This window comes from Epinephelus fuscoguttatus, linkage group LG17, assembly GCF_011397635.1.
Source record: "Epinephelus fuscoguttatus linkage group LG17, E.fuscoguttatus.final_Chr_v1".
Lineage (NCBI taxonomy): Eukaryota > Metazoa > Chordata > Actinopteri > Perciformes > Serranidae > Epinephelus > Epinephelus fuscoguttatus.
Genome location: NC_064768.1, coordinates 20,171,038 through 20,198,964, shown reverse-complemented (window position 1 = coordinate 20,198,964; position 27,927 = coordinate 20,171,038). Strand labels below are relative to the sequence as shown.

The window sequence follows — 27,927 nt, the reverse complement described above, 5'->3', positions numbered from 1 at the left end:
TGACAATACATTATAATGCAAGGCATAATAAAATTAATTATGCAAATATATTGTGCAATTTAGAAGTTCTCACTGAGGTTAAGACTTGTTAAGGATCCTAAACAGGTAGTCATGCTGCAGGTGCTACAAGTGTGTAAATAATAAATACAATATATATCAAAATATAGTACAATATACAGGGGTGTTTAGTTTATGCAATATGTATACACTCACTATACTATAATAATAAAATGATGTTAAATTTAGATGTATAATATAATCTGAAAAGCAAGAAAATAGGTATTTAATTTTAATTTAATGGAATAATTCTATATAATATAGTGCTAAATACTAGACTTCTACTACCACTAGTATTAACATAGTAATGTAATATATATAATTCAGTAAAAAGTGTCATTATATTGTGCTTGTTTCAACACACATTAAAAATCATTTTCCAAAGTTATCCTTAATGTTTTGTACAAAATTAAACCTCATACAAAATATACATGGGCCAGTACAAAACACACAGCAGAAGGTTTTAGTGCCTTTTGAATTTTTTTGACAAAACAAAACATTCGATTTTTATGTTGTACAAAGTGTTAATTAAACTACTGTACAGGGAGGTTGCTTGACCTGACTGGTCCTACGTACACAGTTATTACGGTAATCCGGAGCGTCGTAAATCAGCTGTCACTGTCGCACACACTTCCTCTAGCTGGCGCTGGCACCACCATGGTTAGCGCAAGCTAAATTGCGTACTTAACGTACAATGTCGTTAGACATAAAGAGGAGCGTTAGTGCGGTCGCTACATAGTTTTTTTTTTAAACATCCTTCCAAAGCTTATACGCAATTTTTCAACTGTGCAGCAGTGGCTATTCTTTTCAGAAATGGACAACCGACTGTTAGCTACCAAGCCAATGTAGCAACGTAACGTTCAGATTCATTGCTAGCTAAGTTAGCTAGTCGACCTGAGGATATACTGTACACGCTGACAGATAACATGGCAGAGTCATCGCCGTTATCAGGGGTTAATGTTGTCCTGGTTATGGCCTATGGAAGCTTGGTACGTGGGTTTCAGTTTTGGTTGCTAGCTTATGTGATGTAGCATATGTGATGATGCTGGAGTTATGACCCTGTCCTGCCATGTTTGGTTTGTGCGCAGGTGTTTGTGCTTCTGTTTATCTTCGTCAAAAGGCAGATCATGCGTTTTGCAATGAGATCCCGCCGAGGACCCCATGCTCCTATTGGCCACAATGCACCCAAGGTACAGTTGATCCCCTCCTGTATAAGCACGTGTGTTGTCAAGAGAATAATTGCATATGCAGCGTCTGCTGTTGGTGCAAGAGTTCATGTGTCTCTGTTTTTCCCTCATGAATTGATAAACAGGGTTTGAGGGAGGAAATTGACTCCAGACTGTCGAAGGTCCAGGACATCCGCTTCGAACCTCGTCTCCTACCAGAGGACGACGATAGGCTGAAGCAAGGATCACAGATCAGTCAGTCACTTTTTCAACTCATCTTGTTTCCACCTAAATCCACTTGCATTTTGTCCCTTTTTGTCGTAATGTAACAAAAACCTGTTTGTATTTCAAAGGTTGCTACAACTATCTGTACAGGATGAAAGCTCTGGATGCCATCCGTGACTCAGGTGAGAGATTAAATTTGATGTTCAGATTACTGATCCTGCAGGTACATGCATTACTCTCATCATCACGCTCATTACCGTCATCATTTCTCGAATTCATTTCACTCTCACCTCTTATGGAGAAGCAGCAGTTCAAACAGCTTTTCATCTGTTAATCTTTTTACATATTTGAGCTACACCCATTTTCAAAATTCTTACATGTCATTCCAATAGTCTATAACAGTCCAAACATATTAGTAAACATGAACAACTCCCTCCCAAATCCCCAAACTTTGGTGCTCAAACTCAAATTTGTGATGTCATTGGGTATAAAGTCTGGAGCTGCTCCATAGACAATGAATTGGGAAGATGCTGTAGATGACACAGAGTATATGGGTACATTTGTACATCAGTGAGTCCACACCATCAGGCTCCCATTCATTGTCTGAGGAGCAGCTCCAGACTTTATACCCAATGACATCACAAATTTGAGACTTATTTCTCTGGTTTCTGGCTTTGAGGGAGAGTAGCTCATGTTCAGAAATATTGATTGAACTTTGATTGAACCATAATTTAGGTGATGCTCCAATTTAAGTCTTTTGTTTTTGTAGTTGCTCTGTGAGTTCACCAAATCATGGTTTTTGTAGTGACCTAGTTTCACCCATGGGCAATATTGAAGTTTTTACCCCTCTGACCTTCATTTCTTGTTCCTTCCTGTTTGGACCTCAGGAATTCCTCTGCAGGAGATAAGCCGCTGTCCCAGCGCGTTTACTGGACGCAGCTTCAGGAACTGGCTGCTGGAGTTGCGCAACTCCCACTCTCTGATCAAAAGTAGCCGCAGCGCGCTTATTGACCGTTTACTTGAAGGCTATGATAGCGCTCGCCACGGGACAGGGGTGTGTACAAATGTTTTTGTGTGTGACTGATGGGTGATGAAAGGAAAATGTGACTGATGGGTGATGAAAGGAATATAATGCTCTTAACAATCATGTTGTTGCATGTTACTGATTGGGTGTTAACTCTTTGTTTCAGGTGTTTGGGGAAGCTGAGTTTCTTGATTACCAGCGGGCTCTCAACGAACTGGCTGATGTGTAAGTGCTTTTATGCTGGTCCAGACTTGACATTGTTGGTCTTGTTACATTGTTGAAGCAAGTTTTCCAATCCTCCACTCAGAGGGCAAAGCATAGTGCATGCTTTCATATTAGAGATGTTCAGATGCCATTTTTACCTTCATGATACAGATTCTGGTAACTGAACTTGCGTATTGGCTGATACTGAGCACTGATCTAATACTGTTGCCTTTAAAAAAAAATGAACAGCTGTGTATTACTAAAAGATCTTAAAGTGCAGCCCCTCTTTACAGTAACAGTAGTGCCACCCCTTGAAATTGAAGCCTTGCATACTGCACATGTTGCCTTTTAATTGATGGGACTTTCCAGTGTAAAATATTGCCAAATTGCTAACGGCTAACGTTATTTTCTTGGAAATCAGTTTTTCTTTGTTGCTTCAAAACAGTAGTTGCCAGTGGCTGCACAGCACACCTTGCTGTTTAGGCTACCAAAGAATTGGTTCCCATGAAAACTGCAGTTTTATCCAGGTGTGAAATTACATTTAAGTTTATTAATAAATTATGTAGTTTTGGATCAGTGCAGAGACATATGTACTGGTTGATACCTGCTCCAGCATTTTAGGCAGTATTGGAGGCATTTCTTTAAAGATATTTTTTGGGGCATTTTTAGCCTTTAATGGATAGGACAGACAAGCGTGAAAGGGGGCGAGAGAGAGGGAGTGACATGCAGCAAAGTGCCACAGGCTGGAGTCAAACCCAGGCTGCTGCGGCAACAGCCTTGTACATGGGGCACCTGCTCTACCACTAAGCCACCAACGCCCCATATTGGAGGCATTTCTGATACTTCTGATACTAGCTCTTTCACATGTAATCCTTTCCACAGTTTTCGGCACAAAAAATTACCTATTGTAAAAAAAGTTTTGAATTTGATGTTAACGGGAGGTTTCATGCTGTAGTGTGGCCCATCGCCTTTAGAGCACATACGTTTATCCACTATGAGCATAATCATACATAAAATAGAGGAGATCTGCAGCTGTGTTCTTACACTTATCTTATGATTTCAGCTCATGAGTCTTTTTTAATGAACACTTTTATTACAGTAACAGTTAATGCTGCAATTTCATTACTAATATCCATAAATATTATGTTCACTAGTATCACTAATATACTTGTGCAATGCCATCCATCTTAAACAGTAAACCGTATTGCATATTTAACTCCTTTTCTCTGCCTCCGTTTCTCCTCCCCTCCCTCAGGGTGAAAGTCTACTCCAGCACCACCAGCCTGGACCAGCATCACCAGTTGGCAGCCAAGGACCTGACAGGCTCTCCTGTCCGGAGCACTCCCTCCACCATCCAGGTCACCTACCTGCCCTCCACTGGCCAGCGCAGCAAGAGGCCCAAACACTTTCTGGAGCTCAAGAGTTTCAAAGACAACTACAACACGCTGGAGAGCACGCTGTGAGAGACTGCTGCTATGGACCGACTGGCACAAAATGTGTGTGTGATGTGTGTGAGTGCAAAATGGTTACACAGAGTACCAGCAAAAGAAAAGTTGTAAGATTTTGATTGTTTCCAAGCTGAGCTTTAAAATTGTACAAATTCAGTTGGGATAGCTTCTCCCTAAAGTCAGTTACAGAACATTTTTGGGTTATCTCATTATGTAGATTAGTGGTTTTCAAATTGTGGAGTGGGGGACATAAACTTTTTCGGCTTCTGAAGGGAGGGGCATAACAGAAAAAGTTTGAGAACCACTGATGTAGAAAAAGAAATGTCTCATTTTATAACAGTTGTTAAAATCTTGCAGTCACAAGATTTATTCTGTCATATTGGTGAAACTTTTATGTGCACGTGTTACACTCAGCGCCTTTGTTCTTATGTTGGACCTGATGAGTGTGTTCAGAGGACAAATACGATTGTAGCCAACCTGGCAAACTGCAAAGTTCATGGCAAATCACCTGAGTTTGTTTTTATTTTTCCCAAAAGTCCAAATGTAAATAAGAGTGCACCTTTTGATTTACTGTTTGTACAGATGTAAGATACTTATACAGCCATTGATAACTTATTTAATTAATATCGTGTGATTTGTATTTATGTGAGCTTGTAGATTTTTGTGGCGTGAGATAAAAGCTTTTCAACCCACTTCTTCGCATTCAGAGTCTTTATTATCTCCACTAGGTGGCGGTACAGGGTTATGGAGTTAAAATGCAACAGCAGAGAGGATAAAAGCAAGAACAAGTGAAACTACAGATACAACAAATGACTCAGATAAACCAGGTATTTCATTTTATGAAACATGATGTGACAGTCTACAACAAAATAATAGACTCAACTATAACTTACCTATCTACAGTGTTCACAGTAAATGTATACTCAGTTTATAAAACTGTACATCCTGGATTGCAACAGAAAGTATTTTACAGAGAGGGAAAAAACAGCATACAAACAATGCATAGTTATTTCAGTAAGTTTAACAGTTAAATCAGAGTTGTTATTAAATATGAAACCTTTTAGCACAGAACAGGATATGTAGTGAGGGTGTTGAGGCAGCACTTGGCAGCATAGATAATAATTAAAATGTCAGTTAACTAGCCAATATCTCTACAAGTAGCATCTAATGAGTATTTTCCAGCATAACTAAAAAGGTCAAAATTCTATAAAATATAATATGTGACCCACTCTGTCAGAGAACTACATTTAAGTTAAACATAAATCATATTTAAATATTGACGTTGCCAGCTACAGGCCTGCCATTGGCAATGTGGTGCAAAGCACTGAGGAATCTGACCCTGAACTCGGCTGCTGAGGATTGTGGTCAATAGGCTGTTGGACAGTGATACTCAAGTTACGGCCGTGGTATAAGATTTTCTAATTTATACTGAAATTTTTTTTTGCACACTGAATGTAAATAATGTGCCAGAGTGCACAGAAAAGCATCAACATAGGGCTTGTTTATAAAAAAAAAAAAATAAGGGGAGGATCACCCGCACCTCCTGACAGAGGTCTGGGCTAATCATTTTTATATTAATTATAAATGTTTGTTTATTAACTGGCTCCTGGCCCCCTGTCACTTTGCAAAAGTGGCCCCCAGGCAAAGCAACTTGAGTATCACTGCTATAAGATGAAGACGTGCTGAAAACACTCAACACAGTGTGATTACTTGTACATTTGTCCAAATATATGCAAGAGACAAATACAATACTAACAGCTGTTTTTATTCTTGATCCACCTTTAACACTGACCTGTTCACACATCTCCTTTCTGCATGGGCAAGAAGCAGAGGCGGAAAACTTTACAACGCAGAGAACTTAACTGAACTCTTCCTCCTGCTGCTGCATCGTCAAGACTTGCTGACAAAGTACATACTGCACAGATTTGTGTCTGCGTATGTCATGTAACAAGTTCAGTAAAATTCTTTGCATTGCACAACCTCCTCCTCGTTTCCTTTTTAGGATTCCTCCTACCACTGGATCCTAGTTTGAATTCCCCTTTCCTTTTCTTTTTTAGATTCTGTTTGACACTGACAGAGCCGGTAAAGGTGCAGAACAGCCTCAAAAGTAACTATGAGGTACTAACAAAGGACCAATGTGCTTTGTCACCATGAGGACTGCTGAGCCAGCCTTTGTTAAAATCACTGCAGACCTACGTTAACATCCTGGCAGGTGGTTAAATATATATATATATATTTACACTGTATTTTACTTCTGGTCATCCCTTTGGCTGACACTTCATTCACGACATGATCTCGATGACTTTGATGAACGGGAGGGCCTTGTTGGTTGGTGATGACGGAGTCAGTGTTTTACTGCACAGAGGGAGAAATAAAAATAGAAAAATGAATGTTAAGAAGGGCAGCACGGTGGTGTGGTGGTTAGCACTGTCGCCTCACAGCAAGAGGGTTGCCGGTTCGACACTGAACTGTTGCAGAGAGAGCAAACTCAAATCCACCACAAGAGTAAAATTTCAAAAGATAAGATAGATGACGTTACAATATGTGGCAGAATCACCTCTGCATGTTTAACCCACATTTAAAAGAAAAAAGGAAGTTACTGTACATCACTACAGTGTTTCTTTGTTGTGAGTGGAGGTACAAATGATTTAGCACATCAAATCCAGGGGATAATGTCAATAAATGTGCAAATGTGCCACATAAAATACAGACTTAAAGTTCCCTGATAACACTGCTCCTGTGTGAATAGGGCTTTACTGTGAATAATAAATCGAGCAGCTCACCTGTAAACAACCTCTGGCTTGTTCTCGGTGGACGTCAGTGGCGGAGGCTCCTGGCCTGCCAGGAAATACTCCATGTGGTCATGCATTTCTCTGTTCTGCAGACAGGAAAAGGTTAAAGGCTTTAAATAATGTGCACAGACAGAATTACAGAGCAATAATATGAAGGTTTTACATGCAGGACAACTGTTCAGCTTTTCCTTGATTGGAAATGTGTGGTGTTTTAAGCCTTAGCACGGGAAGGACGACTAAAAACACATATAACATATTTTATAAAGATGTCAGAAGAACATGTAATCATAGGAATAATAAATCTAAGTAGCATCAAGCCTTTAGTTACTAATTCAGATTCTGACAGCAGTTACATGAGGCTCCTGACCTCAGCTTCCAGGAAAGCCACCTTCTCCTCCAGATCCCTGATGAATCTCTCTCTCTCTTGAATGACCGTCCGGGAGTTCTGTAGCTGTATCATACACAAAACAAACAAAATACAAACAAACAATGTGAGAGGATCTGGAGATATGCGTCTCACTTTTCCAACAGGAGCAGATGCAGCATCATTTATTCATGACAAGCGAGTTTTGTGTCACCGCACGTTTCCTCTTGGCTCCACTCCCTCAAATCAATTACGCTTTATGTGTCCGCCTCCTCAAAATCTAATTTCCTCGTTAATGGCTTCCTGTGCAGTTGTGGGGACTGGAGAGCTCTTTTGCACTGTGTGTGTATGTGTGTGTGTGTGTGTGTGCGCACCTTGTACTGTTAGTCAATGTCCTTGCGTGCATAAATACCTGTTCGATCATGTGGCGGACCTTCCTCTGCTGACTCTTTAACATGTCATCAAGGTGATGAATCTTTTCCTTCAGGATGGCCACCTCCTTCTCCAGCTCTTCACACCTGCAAACACAAGCACAGAAAAATAAGCAAACTCTGTCAGCAAACAGCAAATGGATATGTAGAAAGGAGTTCATGTATATATATGATGATATATTCTTTCATGTTAGAGGATATAAAAGTGGATGGATTCACCTGTATTTGCATCTGACATTCAAACAAATAACATTGGGTACCGTATGAGTTTTTCCTCATGACTTAGCTTGTTAAAAACAAAAGAATCCAGCCTCTACTTCCTGTTAGGACCAGTGACTGTGTTTTGATTCATCACCTTGTTCCTCATCTCACCTCTGCTCTTTCTCCTCCCCTTCCTCCTTGTCTGCTTTGAGCTGCAGCAGCTCTGCCTCCCCTGCCGCCATCTTGTCTTTGAGGATGCCACTCTCGATCTCCATGCTTTCCAGCAGCCTCTGCAGCTCGTCCACCTGCTGACCCCTCTTCTCCGACTGCTCCTCCGCCTTCTGCAGACGCTCAGACTGCTCAGCAAGACGGACGCTATACTCCTGCGACTCGGCCTGTGAGGGGAGCCGCACAGTGAGAACCTGTTGTGGATTTCCTGTGATTAAGTAGTTATGGATGCGCTATTGAAGCCTCTGCACACCCAAACAATTACTGTTTTGTCATTACTCTGCCTGATTAGACCTCGCTCAGGTTGAAGTTGTTAGGTGCAAGCCGACAGTTTAGCCAGATGATCTAAACCACTTCATTTGGAAGTAGAACCAAAAATGAGTGCTCGTGAAATGTCGACATAAATCCTATTTGCTCAAGAGTAAGTACAGCAGTAAAAGTTAAATCAGGAAAGTCAATAAACGGTAATGGAAGTTTGCAACAGATAGTTTGGTTCATTTAAAATCTCTCTGATCCTCTAACTGCCTGTGTATTCTGAGGCCTTTTTATACTAACTATGTGGCTTTTCCAGGTCCCAGCAATTAAAGGGATAGTTCAGATTTCTTGAGGTGGGGTTGTATGAGGTACTTATCTATAGTCAGTGTGTTACATACAGTGGATGCAGTCTGCACGCCCCCAGTTTGGAGATGCAGGCAGGAATACCACTATGGAAGCTAAGCAATGTACTACTGTGGACCTAGGGGGCAGCAGCTAACTGTACGTTATGTTTAGAGTATTTTCATTGCTTTACCCTTATGCAAATAGCATAATAATTAAGCGATGGGAAAGCCGCTAACAGCTTTAGTCCCCAATCTATGCTCTTGTCAAAGCTGCCAGACCCCACTGACGAAAACTGTAATTTTACCTTGCAGAACATGGGAGTTGTTGGTCTACTGCTGCCTCAGTAAGCTTTTTTGTGTGTTTTTATGACTTTGGTGAATCTGAGCTGACCCTTTAAAACGCCAAAGTCACACAATAACACAAACAAACTAACCAAGGCAAGGCAGCGGTAGACCAGCAGCTCCTGTGCTCAGCAATGTTTAATTATTGTTTTTCTCAGTGGAGTCTGGCTTTGAAGAGAGTGATATAACAGCTTCAGTTCCCCATCAGAAAGGGTGTTTGACAGCAAGATAAAGTGGTGAAAATATTCAAAATATAGCGTTTTGTTGCTGCCCCCGTCCACAGCAGTGCATTGCTTAGCTTCTGTGGCAGTACTTCTGTCTGCTTCTCCAAACTGGGGGTGTGCCGACCGCCATCTACTGTATGTAACACTGACTATGAATGCATACCTCATACAACCGCACTTCAAAAGATCCAAACTATCCTTTTAACTTTGTGAGTACATTCTATGACTCTTCAGGTCTGTTAGGATGAGACAACTTACAGCTTTAATTTCCTTATTAGCCGTGTCCAAAATTCTTACTACATACTATTTCTAAGCAGATTTAGTAAGTTAGTGGGGTGACCACGATAAAAAAGTGGCCATATAATTTACGCAACACATTCTGTATGTATACTAAAACTGAAAAACATTTAATCTATTTGTAGATGGTGGTGAAAAAGATCAAGGAACATCTCAAAAGACAAAAAAAGATGTGTTTAGTGTAAAGTCTAAAGTGTTGAAATATTTGCTCTGTTGTCTGAATCACAACCTAAATGTATTTGCTGTTGACGTGTAATTAAGATGAATAAAAACGATGTGATAAGTTTGGGTTCAAGCTATGTGACTGGTTTATGTATCTGTCAGCCACACCAATATAACTGTGTTGGTGCCACTGACAGTAAAAGGGTTTTAGTACAAGATCACAGGGACAGTACTTGACAGATCAGCCTATGGTAAGCCTGTGAGTATTGTCCCTACATGACCTGACAGATGAATGTGCTGTAGAGCAAAGACCCAAATAGTGGGTGATCACAGGATGAGGGATGGAATCCAGAGATGAGACTGGCAGATAATGAGGATGATTAAAGGAACAAGACAGCAGCAGAGGAGTGAGTCATAGCTGCAGACAGGAAATCGTGTCATGTAACTGATCTCGTGAGACAGACCTGCAGTCTCTCCCTCTCCTCCTGATGCCTCTTCTCCATCTCCTTCAGCTGCGCGTACAGACGCCTGGTCGCCTCCCTGAGCCTCGCGCTCTCCTCCTGATTATCCCCGACCTGAGAGCGCAGGCAGACAGAAAGTGACAAGCTTAATTAGGCGTAATCTGGCAAACTGCTTGAACCTGGGGGCAAGGCAGGAGCTAACAAACAGATAAGAGCGGCTGCTGATAGGCTATTTGAGAAGTTGAAAGGTTGTTTACCCCAGCCTGAGGTAACAAAAGCATTTAGACAAGTAGCTGCACGTGTGTTGAATTGTGCAGAGATAACTTTTATCTCGGGGCTGTCCTTCAGGTGGACAAAATAGCTTTTCCACACAAACAATGCACTTTACATTTAGAAAGGAGGGCGGTGTAAATTGACTCTAGGTTACCTACATACCACATGTACGGGTCACTGGGTATGGACAGCCACAGCACCTCCCTGCTCTGACTCTACTTCTCTGGGAGATAATGGTGTTGTGTTACAGGAGATGCTGTGATGTGCTGAGTTGAGAATAATGCATGGAAATACAATATTGTGTGTGTGGGGGGGCAGTGTGTTCGTGTGTGCACCATTACTCAGAGTGTAAGTGAGCTCCTGTGCTGTGTGTGTGGTAAGCTTTGTTATCAGCTCCAGAGTCTGGCACCATTTTCTCTGGAGCAGCAGGCAGTTGGAGAGCGTGAGTGGTAAACAGCTGGAGGGCCAGACATTTTTTTTCCATAATGAATGTAATGCCTGTCGTTTAAATACAAATTTAAATGCATTCAAACTATTTTCAGCTGAAATTGGTTCCTGCCATTCCCCATGGTTCATTCATATTAAACTGATGAATAATGAGATCATAAAAGCCGCAGCAAACGCTCCTCTGAAGACGTTAGAGAAGGCTGATTGTGATTAGCTTACTTGAGCGTCTGACTCAGTGGGAACAGCGTTTCCATTGCTGAGATCTCGCTGGCTGTTGGGCACATTGACTCTGAAGCCATTGACTGGAAACTGAAGAGGAGAGCAGCGGCTGGTTAGTGGAGTTAGTGCTTTGTTTCTTCTTTTGCTCATTAAATGCACAAATACTGGATGGTGGCTGACAGATATATCTATGCTGCAACTTGAGAAAGCAGAAGCAGATGAAGGAAGGAATCTTCAGCTACTGTTGTGATGCATTGTTAAAGTGTTGTTGTTAAAGCCAACAAGCCCAAGCACGTCTACAGTGAGTTAAAGGTTTTGCTGCACGGTCACTAACAAAGACTCTACAGTGTCCATGTATTATCCTTGTTCTGGCTTTGTTTCACTACTTTTCTGCTAAAATTAGGATTTAATTTAAAAAACTTTGAATTACTTTTAAGCCCTTATTCACTTTGGCTAAACGGCATCTCAGCCTCGATTTGTTCTGATGATTTCAGAGTTTTTGCTTGTCTCATCAATCTTTTTGTAACTGTGGACCACTTTGTGACAATAATTTAATTGGTGTCTGAAAAACTTCATGAATTAAAGTGGAAACAGATATGTTTTGTAACATCAACTTGTCATTATGACGTAAATGTTGACTGCACGGTGTATTGGCTGTAGAAAATGACACCATCAGTGTTTAGACTGCTTCCCCATAAGCCTCCCTTTCAATATGCAATTCTGATCTATTGGGAAAATGAAGGCTTGATTTACAGCACAAAGAAAGTGCTTCAAAAATTGCACAACCAAAACAGGAAGAGGATAGCACTTTTGTTTTCCCCCTTAGAAGCACCAACAATAATACAGCATGGAAATGCTAATGGGGTAAAGTTGAAAAGTTGTCTGTTTCCACTTTAGTAAATATGGAAACTACAGACCATCTTGCAATTGCATCATACCAGCTATGACGCCAATCCACGACTTAAAAGAAAAGTGGGGGCGCAAAGTAGGGTTGTAGCGATCCCTTCCCGTCTTCCTACCCCCCCTAAATCTGGCAACCTTGCCTGGACCAGACCAGATCTCTGAGCTCAGCTTTAATTGGGAACTCAGCGACACACCTATAAAGTTTCGTGACTGCATCTTGCACGGTTGTGACACTATCAGAATCTGTCCACAGACAGACAGACGTATCACATGGCAAAAAACTCAAAACTGCCTCTGTGGTCATTCCGGACACAATAGCTGTCTCCAAGGCCACATCTTGCCATGATGACACACACACAGACTCACAAGGTCAAAACAATACCTGCCCTGCTGTCACTGCTGGTAATAATCTTTAGTTAGTTAGTTTCAGGCCTAACAGAGTTCACTTCATGGTAGCTAAGAGAACTCAACACAACAACTCAAGAAAACATAAGGAAAATATACACAAAAAAGAAAAAAATGTGAATTTTCTCTTCATTAACAGAATAATTATTAGTCTAATTGTTTCAGCACCACATTCAGAAAAACATCACACAGAGGGTGTTTACCTTGTTGTTGTTAGTGTTCTGCCTGGCTGCCATCTGCTCTCTCAGAGTCTTCAGACAGTACCTCACCTAGAGACAAAAACACAACAAACACATTTAAAACATGTGGTCTAAGCAGAAACTATTACCACTATACCCTTCCCCTTATTCTCCCCAGCAATACACACACTCTGATGTTTCCACTTATGGTTAAATGTTGACTCATTGTCTAAATGTGGTGGAGGGAAGTGTTGCTCAGCTCAGCTCTGTCTGTCGCACACTAACCTCCTGAATCTGGGATACCTCGTCCGTCAGCATCTTGACACTCTCGGCTGTCTCTGGACGTGTTTCAAGATAAACCTGGATACCAAAATGACAGGAGAGTGTTAAATAATACGGGCGAGCACACACATATTTTCAATAAGCATGAAAAGGTGGATTGGCTCATACATGCGTGTGGTTATATAATCAAATATAATTACACTAAAAGAAGCTCACGTACCTTAATGACTTCAATTTCTGTTGGTGTGAGGAGTGCTTCTTCCAGCTCCCTGTGTTTCTGTGGCAGCACAACTGCTATACTGCTCTCCTGCATTCATTAAAAAAAAAAACAAAACAAAACAAAAAAAAACATTTTAGTAAATGTTCCATGCTACCCTTTCTTCTTTCCTTCAGTAAATGACGGTTTTCCTCTTTGATTTTGTACCTTGTTGCTGTGCTGCTCCGAGGTGCAGTCTGACTGATCCTGATCTTGTAGAGTGAGTCTAAGCCGACTGCATCGGCGGACCTGAAATGAAAGATAAAAGCAAAAGAGGAACAAGCTGACTAAACGGAGCTGTGGGGATTTTGAGGAAAAACCACCAGCAAAGAGAAAGGAGAGGGGCATAAAATGAAAGCGACCAGTGAGAGAGAGAGGGTGGAGCAGAGAAAAAAAGGCGTACTTTTGGCCGTAAAACTTCCCCATGCTGGAGTTCCTCTGTGGATGCCACATTGTTAGACCTGAAAGCCTAGCAACTCAACACAGAGGAGACATTTCCATTGCATCCCCAGGGCGAAGTCTAGTGACTACGACCAAACATTCCACTCTACTCGCTGGAGAAAATGAAATCAGGCCAGTCCAGTAAGGGACAAAAATACCAACACTCAAACCATCCGTGACTGCTGACTCACTCTCATTTCAAATTTGTTGCCTTAGAAACAAAAACATCATGTGAGAATCTGCAACTTCACTTTAAACACAGCGTTAATAGATAGATTTTACAACAACACCACACTTCTGGAAAAATAACAGATGGTCTGAGTTGTGTTTGACCCACAGGGCTGGGTGTTTGTTCCATTTCTATCTTTACAGCTCCTTTACTTTATGATCATAAGTTGCTTTTGACGGGGCGCCAGCTTCTCCTGTGCTCCTCATTTAATGACATATAATATTTTCCTAATAACATGGAGTGAAGGTTTTCCATGGAAGTGCCTGCTGTTCTATGATAATTATAGCTATTTCATCTGGGTTCATATTATGATCCAGAGCTACTGATTTATTTCATGTTGTAGAACTTTATCCTGAGCATGGGTGTGAAACTCATTTTAGTTCAGTAATCTTAGGTGGGCCAAACCAGTAAAACCATTGTAGAAAAACCTATTAATAACAACACCTCAAAAATTTCCCTCTCTTTTGTATAAACAAGTAACTTTAAGTAAATGTTCATCTATTTAGAAAATAGATGATGAACAGCCTGAGACTTCTTCGGAAAAATAAGTCCAGTTTCAACAATGTTTCTCAGTTCTTCCATTCAGTTGGTTTACTACTCTCTACATGTACATTTTCCCATACTTTTCCACTCCTGTGTAGCAATGCTGACATCACCTCCCCAAACCAAAGTGGATCTATTGAAGAAGCAGGTTAAGTTATCCCCTGCTTTACCAACAATTCACAAGTCAAATGTTTTGGTAGTGCCTAAAAAACAGGGCTCCACAAATACTGTTTTCAAGATAAAAGTCTGATATAGGTTCTTTTGTAATGAACCTGCCAATTGATGTTTAATATTTTTTAAATATGACCACAATAAATATTAATTGTTTTTTCAGAGAGCTGTATTCTGGTCAGGGTGGAAGAGCCGATGAGGCATCGTTTTACATTAAAGGAGGCTGCTCACTGTTAAACTTGCTCCTGAAACGTGACACCTCTTATCCTTCATAAGTGCATCAATATAAGGTGATTGGGTTGGACCCATTGGAGGGCCGGTTTTGGGCTGTAGGCCGTACGTTTAGTCAACCTTCACATTATAATTCATTGCTTTTGATTTATTGCATGTTGTAGAGCTTTATCTGTCTCGAGCTTGTAAGATCATCCACTGAAAATGTCCTAACATAGGCATTAACAGAGTACATAGCATTCCAAATTAATTAGTAAAGACAGGGAGGTAAAACATGACTCTGGACCCAGCTGAGAACAACAGTCTATCTCAGTCTAAAAATGATTTGACAAGTGACATCACTTGAAAGTCAAATCAAATCCCCTTAAAGTCAGCCGCCCTTTTTGCATTACAAAGCATAACATTTCCCCTAAAGCAAATGCTTGCTCTAACTATACATAATCCTCCATGGTAACACCCATTTAAGTAAGCTGAGGTATGACTCCACACAAATTGTGTTGCCTTTTCTCTGAATGTACAATGCAAACAAAACATTTGGCCCTCTGACAAACTCATTTCACTTCAGGTGGAGGATAAAAGACCAGCCACAGGTGAGTTATGTAACACAGTCGATTGTTATCTCATCAGCGACCTGAATTATGCTTAATCCTAGCCTCAATGTGGTGTTATGTGTCGGTACGTACACATCCATGCATGTGTGTGTGCGTGTGTAGCTAATCTGCTGTAGCTGTTTTATGCAGTGAGCCTCCACCCTAAAGTACACAAAGTGAAGACTGAACTGATATTATTATATATCATTCAGGCCAGATGCCTCTAAAAACTGTTTTTTTAAATTTTGTGGCGCTGCTGTCAGTGCTATCATCAGTGAGCCAAGCTGTGCATATGGCTCATAATATGACAGCCAAAAGAAAGCAAAAGTTTATAGATGTTGGGACTGGGATTATCTTAATTTCTTTGTTGATTTTTTTAGTTTTAGTCTATAAACGTGGATGGGAACAGGAGTCAATCCTCAGAGAAACATCCCAACTTTTATTATGCCAAAATATATATAAACAATAAATGCTCAGTGAGTTAAGAGAACTAAAACAGAGGGAGAGTTTGTCTGCAGGTTGTTTTTCATCATTGAATATAGCTGTGGTGCAGTAAGGTGTTTACAGCTAGCGCTCGCTGGTATCACACCAGTGGAAGCTGTGACTTTGCTCATAAAAAACGTGCTTTCCAGGACAGGCTTTTTATTTCCAGTCAGTGAGGTATTTTTACAGGTTTCACAGGCAGGTGATACTTTTGCATGGTGTATAAAATGCAAGAGAAACAGATGTTCCCCTGTGTTAAGTCACGCTAAAGACGCCAGGAATCTTTTTTGTCTGAATTTTACCTGCGTAATATTTGGCATTCACTCCCTTGAAGTACTTAATGTTTGGTCGATGTCACCCAGTAAGCTGCAGAAACATGTTGTCATGCAGCACAGTGATGCTGCACACACAGTGTACTGACTGCATTTAATAATTACACAACTTTAATTGCTCCCTGTGAAAATAACACCCATGGTTACAGTACAGGAATGATAAAGAAGTGCTGACGCATTCTCCACATGCCACAGTCTGTTGTCAGCTTTAAGTGTGAAGACAATGCTGCAATAATAACTTCAACACACACACATGATTTAGTGACACCACATGTGAACCTGACTGTGAGAATCTACAAAGTATCCACACATGAATAAAACATGAGCGATGGTTTCTTGTAGAAGTTGTTTCACACTTGATAGCGAGGATCCTCACCAGACAACAAACATCATTCATTCAGTCACTCCCTCTTTCCCAGGAAAAGCCCTTTACTTAATCTGAATTCCCAGGAACTCCCAGGCAGTGCAGTCATCTGGACACACAGTGCCAGTCAGTGACTGAATGTTACAACTCTAAGTGACGACCTAGCACAAAAGCAACACCCCACACTGAGGCCCTGATTTATACCTGCACTCTGACGCACTTTTGTATAGAAGCTTTATGCATTTTATTTGTGAAAAGAAATTCTGCTGTTTTCCTGAAATAACAAGTCATGAGAAAAGCTTTCAAATTTCCATGAAACCTGATGACACATCATGAAGATGTATCATCATGACGCAGAGTTGTGAGAGAAGGTTTCATTTTTCCATAAAAACTTTGCTCACAAATCAGAGATAATAATCTTGTTAATTCAGAAAAACTGAGAAAAATATATTTTTCTTCTCAAATGAATGCATTACGTTTCCGTACATTTGATATGAGGCACTTAACCATCACGTGATGCCTGGTGCCTGCAGATCATGATGAACTGGGAAACATGCAGAATGGCAACAATATTGTTTTTATTATCTCAATATATCTCACAACTTTTTGTGTAGCAGAACAAGCAAATAAGAATAGTAAGAGTAATCATATGGAGCTTTAATGTACATGTGTGTGTGTGTGTGTGTGTGTGTGTGTGTGTGTGTGTACATACTATACATGTCTGTCTATGAGGCTATGAGTTACTATATAAATTTCTGCTTTAGAGCCCGACTGATACTGGATTTTTAGGGCCGATACCAATACTGATATTAGGAAGAACAAAATCTTGATATTGACATATTGGCCGATATTCTATCCATCTATCCATCTATCTAATGCAGTTATCCCTCAAACATGGTTATCAAACAGTCGTGACAAAGATATGTAAGGCAAAAAATGACATCAGTGCACCAACACAGTAAATGTAATTGGGAATTTAAATATTATAAATGACTCCAAGTATGTTTTCTGGAATATGTTCTCTAAAAAATAAAACACTTTTCACAGTACATATTGGACAACATCCATCCATTTTCTAACCGCTTATTCTCTTGAGGGTCGCGGGGGGGCTGGAGCCTATCCCAGCTGACATTGGGCGAGAGGCAGGGTACACCCTGGACAGGTCACCAGACTCTCACAGGGCTGACACGTAGAGACAGACAACCATTCACACTCACATTCACACCTACGGACAATTTAGAATCACCAATTAACCTGCGGAGTACCCGGAGAAAACCCACGCTGACAAAGGGAGAACATGCAAACTCCTAAATAAATACTGACTAAAATAGATACATGGTGATCATGACAGGATGCGTGCTTTTAGATTTTCCTTCTTTGTGTATGTGTCTGTGGTCTGCATGTGAATAGGTGGAAACAGTTTTATGGTTTTAGAGTGTGTGTGAACATGCCTGTCATAAGTCATGTCGACACATACACAGTAACGTTTGCCTTTAGAACAAAGAAAGGCAACCCAGTACACGTCACGTGGCTCACACATTCTTGCGTCAATCGACCAGTTCTCTGCTTTGCAAGTCAAACTCAGGCTAAATGGTTTAGCTTGAATGGCAGATCTTTGTGTGTAATTGCAATGTCCTAAAACCATCAGAGGCGGTGACAGGCAGGCCAACATTTCATTCTGTGATCTAAGGGAGCGACAGCCTGAGGGTTTCACACAGAGGATTGTGGGACAGACACGCCCTGGGAGTTGCTCACTGTACACGGAAACACAATGTTCTGTAGCCAACCACACGCTATCCTTCTGTGTTTCTTGAGAACTGACTCCATGGACATGTTTACATGTTAGACATGTGGCAGACACTCAGCCACAGAGCTTCAAAATAAGCACACCTGAAGGATAAGTTACAGATAACAACATGCCTTTTCATAAAAGTAAATTGAGGGTAATTTAAGGTAGATTTTGCTACTCAGTATGCAAATTAACCCTTAACAGCGCCAAATCTTATGCAGAGTTCAAGATGTTTCATGTGCCAAACTGAATGCCTGGAGGAGTTTCCTCTTTTCCAGGGAAAAACAGCTTCAACACTGTGTTTGAGACAAACAAAAGAAATATGGAAAACCTCAGACTAGGGCTGGGCGATAAGGAGAAAATCAAATATTGGGATATTTTTGACCAAATACCTCCATATTGACATTGAAACAACATTATACTGCAGACCACAATGTTTCCCTTGTAAGACCATATTAAGGTGGTGCAGACACTGAGTGCTGAACACCAAAGCAATCTCTGGTAATCATCTAACATGTCACCATATCTCAGAAAAACAAGAGTCTTATGCACTATTACCCCAAAGTCCTTGACTGTTTATGTTGCATTCAACGCAGAGGTCAACTGCACCATGACAACAATCACACAACAGTCCAAACCAATGATTACGGATGAAGGAAGTTGATGGGAACCACTCCCACAAAAGAGGCTTGTTAGGTGTCATTTCAGGCCAAATAGCCTGTACATGTGATCGTGTTCCAAGGTGAAATTAAATGCTGAATCATTGCGTACTTTTGTGGTCCTGGCCTGCCTTATTAACAAATGAGCATCTGCTAACTGTTGTTAGGTCCTGATATAACAGCTCTTACATTCTTGCACTGACAAGAAAAACAAACTTAAGTCAGAAAACATGTGTGATATGAAGGTTGTTCTGATGAGGGCGTTTTTCTGAGTAAACAGGTTATACCACCATACTTCCTTGACTTAATACTCCTACTGCTTTGCTCTAATCCATATTTTGACATGTGCAAACTCACACACTACTGTACATAATGTGATCAGAGCTTTCATCTGCTCTGTGCATTTACAGTGCCATTATATATCTACTCCATCATTGAGTGCCGCCCCACTAGACTTGTTCATGCAGCTCAGGACATGCTTAATTTCCATTTCTGCAGCACTTCTAGGAAGGGTAACCTCAAATTCACTTAGAGAGCACAAAGGGAGCAAGATTATTTCAGTGGTATCCCTGGGCTTGTCATATATCTTATATGATATGAGTGGTATATTTGCATATAAACTCATTTCATAATGAACGTACAAACATCTCCAGGTTGAGGTTTTTAATGAAAATAGCTTATGAGATCATATCAATACCAGTAATTAAGGTGTTGCTCAATTTCAATTGATTGTTCTCTCTCTTAAGTATAAATCTGCGTTAATCAGATTCTCATGATAAGATAAGATCAAAAGACAAACTTATAGTGAAATACTCCACACGTCTTGCATAAGACTGAAGAAAGCTTTCTACTGGGTAAACCACTCAACATCAAGTTATTTTTTTTAAATTATTTTGTTTATAAAGAAACCACTGCTGTTTTATTCAAGCCACGATCACAGTTTTTCACTAAACAGTGAATATGGTGCTCGTAACATCTTATTCAACAGATCACTGCAAGTGTGCCCAAATGAGCGTCTCCAGATTGATTTGACATCTCCTGGCGTGAGAGTACACAGAGAAAAAAACAATGCAGCAGCTCAAATGAAGCGTTAAAGTAACCTTGTAAATAATCTGCCACTGGATCTTTTCACAGGTCAGCTCTTTAGCTGAGCAGCAACAGCAAGCCCTGAGGGAGAGTCTGCTTTCTGTCTCTAGTGTAATGCTTTGCTCATATCAGATAATGGAGCAGGAGGACAGAGCAGTGATAAAGCTCCTTTACACATTTTTACTACGCTGTAATTCCTGTTTATTGGAGCACCATTACGAAAAGTGCACTAGAGTACAAATCAGTAAAGTACAGAGTAAAGTGTAGACATGAGCAAGAGGTGAGTGTTACAGAAATTGTCATTTGAGGGGTGAAGTGCTCCTTTAAGTGATTATTATGTCTGAAAATAGAGGTTGGAAAAAGGTAAGGTCTGCCATTTTGCTTCTACTTATCAAAACACAACTGCTAATTTTAAAATATGTCTGACAGTCAGGAATTCAGGGGATAAAAACCCACTTAAGATCAGATCATCTAAACTGATTTCAACCTTCAGCTGACATGAAAACAGACAGTTACACCTCAGTCCAATGTGACTCATGTTTACTAATCCTGAGGTGACATCACTGCTTCACATCAGTGTCCGAGCTAAAAAGGCGCCCTCGTACCGGTCAGTGACCTCCCACAATCAATACACGACCACTCAAGCCCTGTTATCGAGTTGCAAACTCCTCCATGACTGTTGTCTACTGATTTGGAGATGATGTCACCGCCGACTGATCACTGAGGGACAACAATACACACGTACTAAATCATTCTAACAAGCTGAGAAAGTAGACCAGATCACGACGTGCTCCAACACCAGTATCTACATTCTCATTCCAAGTGCCAACAGAGATCGCAGCAACGTGTGACAACCATCCATCTCTAAGTGCAGTCAAAACAAAGCACAACTACACACACTATGAATGATAACAAAAGTCATAAAACACTTAAAACAACATGGTAATTTGTTGATCTCAGCATGTCCTGCTCCAATCCCTCACATGTCACACATGTTAATTATAAACTCTTCCCTTCTGTTCAATGCCAACAGCATGTGTCACCAGCACAACAAAAACTGAGTCACTTTTCCAAAGCACAAGAAGTAACTGGCAAATGGGAAGTGACTCTGAAAAGTTGCTTTTTGTTTGACAAACTCAATGGTAATGTTTGCATTGACATGGTCTGTGTCAAATACACTAAAATGAGATAAACCCATGCCAATTCAGATATTGAGAAAAATGTGTTTGTCATTACATGCTGTATACAGCTGCTAATTCAATGAAGGTAAATTAATTCCTCTTGTTGTATATGTTAGTTTAACGTAGCCTGCCTCTTTCTGGACTGTGGGATACTAGCTCTCTTTGTTAAGTATGACAAGCTCACAATGAAGACAAACCCAAATGAATCATAAAAACAAACAAGCAGACAAAACTATAACCACAAGTACCACGATGCACTTCACACTGTATGAACCCAAATGCAAACCCTTTACTTTATCTCACATAGAATCATTCTGGTATCTACCTGGGCAGGAGACGCTGTCGGGGGCTCTTCCCGGTGATGTTCAAGCAGCTGTGATCCAGACTGTCTGTGTCTTTGTGACTAAGAGTGTGGGAAGCCACGGCTGTCTTGCCTTACATGGCTGGGTGAGGCTCCACCAGCTGCCCAACCCTTTTTTCCCTCCAGATTGTTCTCCGGTCGGAGAGCTACAGTGCCAGTCCCGAGGAGGCACATGGCTGTTAGCCTCCCCTGCAGGACTGCAATGCCAAATACACAATGGAAAGAACTGGGGGAACATTTTTTTGATGAGATTATAAACAGTCCTGAACAGAGACGAATGTTAATGGTGAATCTTAAGTGCGTGACAGTTTGAAAACCATCTCTGTAGTTTGATAATCTGACTGAAGTGCCATTTTCTTCACATTTTACTTTAGTTTGCTGAGAAAATTTAAGATAAGGGCAACCATTCCTAGGTCTGGCACCTATTTTATCTTCATCAAACAGTCCCAATCATTCAGAGTAAATAGGTGATCAGGTTAATCCTTAGGTATAGCCTAAATGTATGCAAATACACACTAATATTTAACTTAATTTGGACAATAAGTGACCAAGACAAAACCGTAGAATGAAGAAGGCTTCATTTATCTGCCACATGGTGACACTGGTAGGTAGCAGCACTCTGAGGAATGTGTGGTGCGAGTTATGTAAGAAAGATTAATGAAGCGTCTTTATATAACAGTCACTGGCATGGTAAGTGTGTGCAGTGTAAACAAAACTGTGCAAACAAAAGTCAAATGCCACAGTCCAGATATGTTCAAGCTTGTGTGTGTGTCTCTAGCTACCTTTTAATAACTTTACAATAGGCATATGACGATATGAAAATTTCATGTTGTGATCATTCTGGCCAAAATAATTGTGATTTGCGATATTATCCTGATAATTATCAAAATATGCTTAAAACTCTTAGAGTGGCATTAAAGGCCCAGACACACCAAACCAACATCGAAGAAAAGTGTGTCACCTCAAGTAGCCTCTGTCTCAGACAAAAGTTGCACTTGAACACACCGCAAAGACTACAGTCAATGGCCAAACAGCATGTACGTATTGCACCTGTGTGAGAGGACATAACTCTCCATACCAGCAGGTGATGGTGGTCTGTATTCATCATTTAAAAAGGGAACTAAAAGACCGACAGGATGGATTCAAGATGCTAGTTAGCAAGTTAGCATTTTAACAACACAACCCAAGGATATTTGCTGTGTGCTAGCGAACAATCACCCAAACTGTTACGATCCCTTTCTGCTTCAGAGCTCAATGGCTAAAAAAAAAATCATCTTATATAACAAGTTTGACTGTAGTCATATGTTTGCTTTCCTTACTTCCGTTTTTCTTCTCATGCACTGAGCCGACCTGCCAATCAGAGTCATTCACTCAACAACAGGTGTCCGATGCCGAATCAACATATTGAATCAACTGAGAAACAATTGACAGACGCCGACTAGTGCCAACAGAGCGGAACACACCACAAAAACTAGGGCGACAGATGTTCACCGACGGCTAACAGTAAACATGGTGTCCGGGCTCTAAAAAAAAGTGAAATCACTTTACTTTGCATTTTGTGAAGAAACAAATTTTTTTGTTGGACACACATATTTTAGTTTACATACTTTTTTAAGGAAAAACAAACAATCTAAAATAAAGTTTTTTACCTATTTGAAAGGGCATCATATCTTTGGATATAAAATATGCTAATGCTTTATTAAGATCAATTGTGGTTTTCTTTTAAGTTGGTGTGTATGCAGCGTGTTTTTGCAAAGTCCCTTTTTATTGCTGGTTACCCAGCAGACTGAGTCTCTTTGGGTGCTTCTAACATGATATTTCTGGTTATTCTGATGATGGAAATTAAGCACAAACAACTCCTTGGGTTTTTCTAGTGATCCCCAACAAAGTCGTATATTACCCCATCCCTACTTTATACATCAAACCTCTATCACTGATATTATCTTAAATCTAGTGTTTTTCATCGCCATTTAAACATACAACTATCTAATAAAGGGCTGCAACTAATAATCATTACATTAGCGTTTTGTCAAGAGCTGCAACAATTAAAATAATCGTTCCACTAGACGATTAGTCGACTGACAGAAAATCATTTAACAACTATTTTGATAACCATTCAACCTTTTTTTTTTTTAATACCAAAATCTCCGGTTCCAGTTTCTCAAATGTAAATATTTTATGGCTTTTTTGTGTTTTATGACAGTCGATTGAAAATCTGTATGTTTTAGACTGTTGGTTGCAGAAAACATTTGAAGACATCACTTTGGGATTCGTAATTGGAAATTTTTCACAATTTTTCTGACGTTTTATAGACCAAACCATTAACTGATTGATAAAGAAACATGCCCATCATTTCACAGAGCTCATGGGGATGCCTTTAAAATGCTTGTTTTTTAAGACCAACACTCTAAAACCAAAAGACACTCAATTTACAGTAATATAAAGACCAAAAATAGCCAAGTGTGAGAGTTTGGAACAACTGAATGTTGACAGTTTTACTAAAAATGACTTAAAACAGTTAAATGATGACACTTTTTTGTTGAATAAGTTCTATAAATTGATTATCAGTCTCATCACTCGTACTCAAAATGTATAACAATATGTCTCTCGCGTGTTTTGCGTGTTTTTTAACACAAAGAGCAGACTTCAAGGTGTGTGGTAAACATCCATCATCTATCACGCTATTTGTATATATTTATAGTTGCTTGTCCTTTTGTTGATATGTGAGCAGTGCAAACATGCCATTTAACAATGCTGGTGTCACACACAAAGGATCCCTCCTATGTAGCCATGTAAGTATACCCTGGAGTTGACAAAGAACCCACAACAATCCAGCTAAGCTATTTTAATAATATCCTTGCCTGAACCACTCTTGCTCTTCCCTGCGTGTTCCCACACCACGACAGAACACACACTAACTTGATTGCCATTTGCAAAGATAAGAAAAAAACATTAAAGCCGTAAATGTGCTTAAATGGGATGCAGTAGGTTTCCCAGTGGAAACAGTGGTTTGCAGAGCAGGATGTGAACGAGGACAAAGCTCATGTTTACAGTGAGACCACGGGACTCAAAAATGCTCCTTTGCCATCTCAAACAGAGCGTCAGTGCTGTGTAAAATAACCAGTGATTTCATGGTAACAACCTATCAAGTTAAGTTATTTGTGTAGCGCCCTTAATCACTGTTGCAGTCAATAATGAATAAAAAATTATCTTCCCCAAACTGTAAAGCCAGGAAAAGGCCTGAAGATCCAACTCTAATCATTTATTCACTTTTTGTTTTATCACAGTTGGAGCCCATCAAAGCTCACAGCTGCCAAAAATGCTTTTGCAACACGTGTTTTAGTCTTGGCACGATTATGTCTTTCTCCTCTTCCTGCCAGATATCTGTATAAACAAAGGATCTGTTCATTCACGCCACCATCCTGATGCACATGTACCATCATGACACTTATTGACTCAATGGTTTAGGCCTGTGAATGACTTTAACCATGATAAAATTTATCTAACGTTAAACCTTTTATTTGATAATTCTTATTCATGTCACTTTGGTAAATATCCTTTAGTATTTGCCAAAGTATATTTACTTTGGTAAACATATTACATTTTGGTGCATAACAACACTGAAAGAGCAGGTTTTTCATAAACTGGATCAAATGTCAAACAGATGTTACTGAAGTAAGATTGATTGCAGAAACAAAACACCATTAGACTGCCAACGAAAACAGGATATTTCTATTTAACATCCCAACCAACAAGTCCTGGCACTTCCTTATTGAGTTCTTCAGAAACATTCCTGAACATCAGGTCAATTATTCTCTCAAATGAGCCTTAATTTAATAAAAGTTCTACAATGGCAAAAAAGTTACAAGTACTTTTAAGCCAGAAAAACATGGCTGCAGGGTACAATAATCTAATTACTTCTATTGACGTTTGAAGTAGGGCGTTCACACTTCACTTGTTTCAACATATCAATTCATTCTCATGTCAAGTTATGGTATTCTGCGGAAGAACAACCATGAAAGTGTACTGGCTCCAAACTATGTCTGCAAAGGCAAAATGTGGGTTAAAGTTCCAGTGAAAGTGCCATGTACACAGTGACACACACAAGTTAATGATAAGTGATGTGCAACTTATGCAACAAAGTGGCAGCCGTCACACCTGCTGTTTGACCTGCATGAGCATTTGACGATATGAAATGATAGATAACATGCAAGAGGTATTTGTTTTCGTACGTACAATTGAATTTAGCAACCATCTGGCATTACTTTATCTCTCTCAGACAATAATGTCTATCAAGCACTTGTCTTATGTTTGCAGTTATTTGATTTCAGAAAATTACAAGACTTATTGATGTCAGTGTGCAATTAATACCACCACACTGACATACAGCAGCCCAGGGCTTCTATATGTCTATACAAGTAAATACAGCTAACACTGGCTGACTACCATGAGCTCCATTTGGCTTTGGGGCAACACACATTCGAGTTAGGGCTCAGCCACACAGTATGTTTGTGTTGTATCTGCATTCACACACGTGAAATATAACACTATAAATGTGTTACATATGGTGGCTTTGGTGAGTTAAAGGCACATTTTCTTATGTTCAAAATGTAATCTGACATCATTTGTTTGGTGAAAATGAATATAATTTCTACTTTTCATGTCACATAATCTCATAAATATCTCATAAAGGCTGAACATTTTTAAAGGTTAAATTTGTATTTTTCTAAATGTTCTTTTTCTGCACAGTTTCATTTTAATATGGTCATATAGGAAACTGAACATTGGCTCAAAAACTCTGTAAAATACAAGAGCCAAACACAACAGTGAGCAAACATCATTTATCACAGCTGTGGCTTGTTACTGCGTTATTCCAGCGGTACCACAGCAAATATAAAATAGATTTAAGTCACTATAAACATATTAATAAGTACCGAAGACACATTTAAATTAAGTTAAACCTGCCAGAGATTCAACTCTGCGTCTTTAATTCAACATTAAAGTTAATTTTATCATCACTCACATTAAGTCTGTTGCTCTCCTCTCCATTCCCCGCAGTCCGCGTGTCGCTTTCGCTCATCTTCTCAGTGGGAAGTCACACACATAAACACATAAAAAATGAAAATATATATGAATAAATAGTTGTCGAAAGTTTCCTCTCTTTCCTGTCAGTCACTGTTGAAAACTTCACACGTCGTCCTCCTCTCAAACAGCCGTTAGCTTGGCTACATGAACACAGAGTGAGGAGACACCTGGAGCCTGTGCTGCTGCGTTCACGGTCTGTCCAGGTAGTGAAGTTGAACGCTGCAGGTCTTCAACATGTCTGCGCCTCATTTAAATGGAATGTGATGAATCATAAATCAGGACGTCGGGGGCAGAAGTCAGTGTGCTCATGTTATACTGCTTTAGGTTTAGTTGTTTTTTTTTAATTTTATTTATTTTTTTTTACTTTAGACATTTTAATATGCTTTTTTCGTTTTTAATACGATACTTTCGTGTTATAACATGTCATCTGTCAGACTAGTGGAAAGAAAACGTCAAGCATATACACTGAGTGGGTCAAATTTGTGCTCTGGAAATATATGAGAAAAGTGCATATTTAATTACATAAGGAATCATTTGCATATTTAAACATACAAAAAATATACAAAATACAAAGAAGGTTTTCTTAGTGTCATAAATCAGCTGGGGAAGTTTCATGGTGATATGTAAGCTGTTAATGTTTTACCCTATCACCTGCAGTTTTTTTTTTTGTCAAATAGTGTGTTGATTTTTACAATACATATCTTTACAAGCCATTTTTTCAAAATAAGTTTTTTTCTCATACTCTGAGCAGAAAGCTCCACTTCAGCAGCACTTACATACTACAAACTTACCAGTTTTATTCCTATTCTGGGGTTTGTCCACATACCTATCATACTTAAGCCTGATCATTTTATTCCTAAAAGCATGGCGTGGACAGTATTTTCTGATTTATGGCGTTATATACAGATATATCCCAAATTCCCTCTGTAAAAAACTTTGACTGTCATGTGCCAACAAAATGAAACAAGAATTTTGAACCTGGCTTGATCCAATGTTCACATTTTTGTTTTGGAAATTTGAGCAAATGAATGCATATTTATTAGATACTGAATTATTTGCATATTTGAACATACAATTTCAGAAAACATGGGATACAAACAAATTGTTGTCTTAATGTGAGTAATCCACCAGGTTTAATGGTGATATCTATGTTTTTTTTTTAAGTGGGTTGTAAATTTTTAATCTGATGCTAC

General features: G+C 39.7%; 2 protein-coding genes across 3 annotated transcripts; one reads left to right on the top strand and one right to left on the bottom strand.

The window, feature by feature from the left end:
• The first annotated feature begins 664 nt into the window (after positions 1-664).
• Positions 665-4,816, top strand: LOC125904490 (protein C1orf43 homolog). Its single transcript, XM_049601922.1, has 7 exons — positions 665-1,046; positions 1,146-1,247; positions 1,370-1,478; positions 1,577-1,630; positions 2,336-2,502; positions 2,639-2,697; positions 3,932-4,816. The coding sequence occupies exons 1-7, from the start codon at positions 984-986 to the stop codon at positions 4,137-4,139; spliced, it is 762 nt and encodes a 253-aa protein (XP_049457879.1). The 5' UTR covers positions 665-983; the 3' UTR covers positions 4,140-4,816.
• Positions 4,814-26,929, bottom strand: tuft1b (tuftelin 1b). 2 transcript variants are annotated; one of them, XM_049601919.1, is made up of 12 exons: positions 26,673-26,929; positions 13,358-13,438; positions 13,154-13,240; positions 12,937-13,011; positions 12,676-12,741; positions 11,165-11,254; positions 10,229-10,339; positions 8,084-8,307; positions 7,693-7,798; positions 7,284-7,367; positions 6,908-7,002; positions 4,814-6,479 (listed from the first exon to the last, which is right to left on the bottom strand). In XM_049601919.1, the coding sequence occupies exons 1-12, from the start codon at positions 26,727-26,729 to the stop codon at positions 6,407-6,409; spliced, it is 1,149 nt and encodes a 382-aa protein (XP_049457876.1). In that variant the 5' UTR covers positions 26,730-26,929; the 3' UTR covers positions 4,814-6,406. The 2 variants fall into 2 exon arrangements, with proteins under 2 accessions (XP_049457876.1, XP_049457878.1); XM_049601921.1 differs by lacking the exon at positions 11,165-11,254.
• Positions 26,930-27,927: the final 998 nt, after the last annotated feature.

Coding starts and splice junctions, on each gene's coding strand:
- LOC125904490 (XM_049601922.1), top strand. CDS start 984: ATGGCAGAGTCATCGCCGTTATCAGGGGTTAATGTTGTCCTGGTTATG. Junction 1,248..1,369: donor TTGGCCACAATGCACCCAAG/GTACAGTTGATC, acceptor ATTGATAAACAG/GGTTTGAGGGAGGAAATTGA. Junction 1,631..2,335: donor GGATGCCATCCGTGACTCAG/GTGAGAGATTAA, acceptor TTTGGACCTCAG/GAATTCCTCTGCAGGAGATA.
- tuft1b (XM_049601919.1), bottom strand. CDS start 26,729: ATGAGCGAAAGCGACACGCGGACTGCGGGGAATGGAGAGGAGAGCAAC. Junction 7,368..7,692: donor TCCGCCACATGATCGAACAG/GTATTTATGCAC, acceptor TGTATGATACAG/CTACAGAACTCCCGGACGGT. Junction 7,003..7,283: donor TGGCTTTCCTGGAAGCTGAG/GTCAGGAGCCTC, acceptor TCCTGTCTGCAG/AACAGAGAAATGCATGACCA.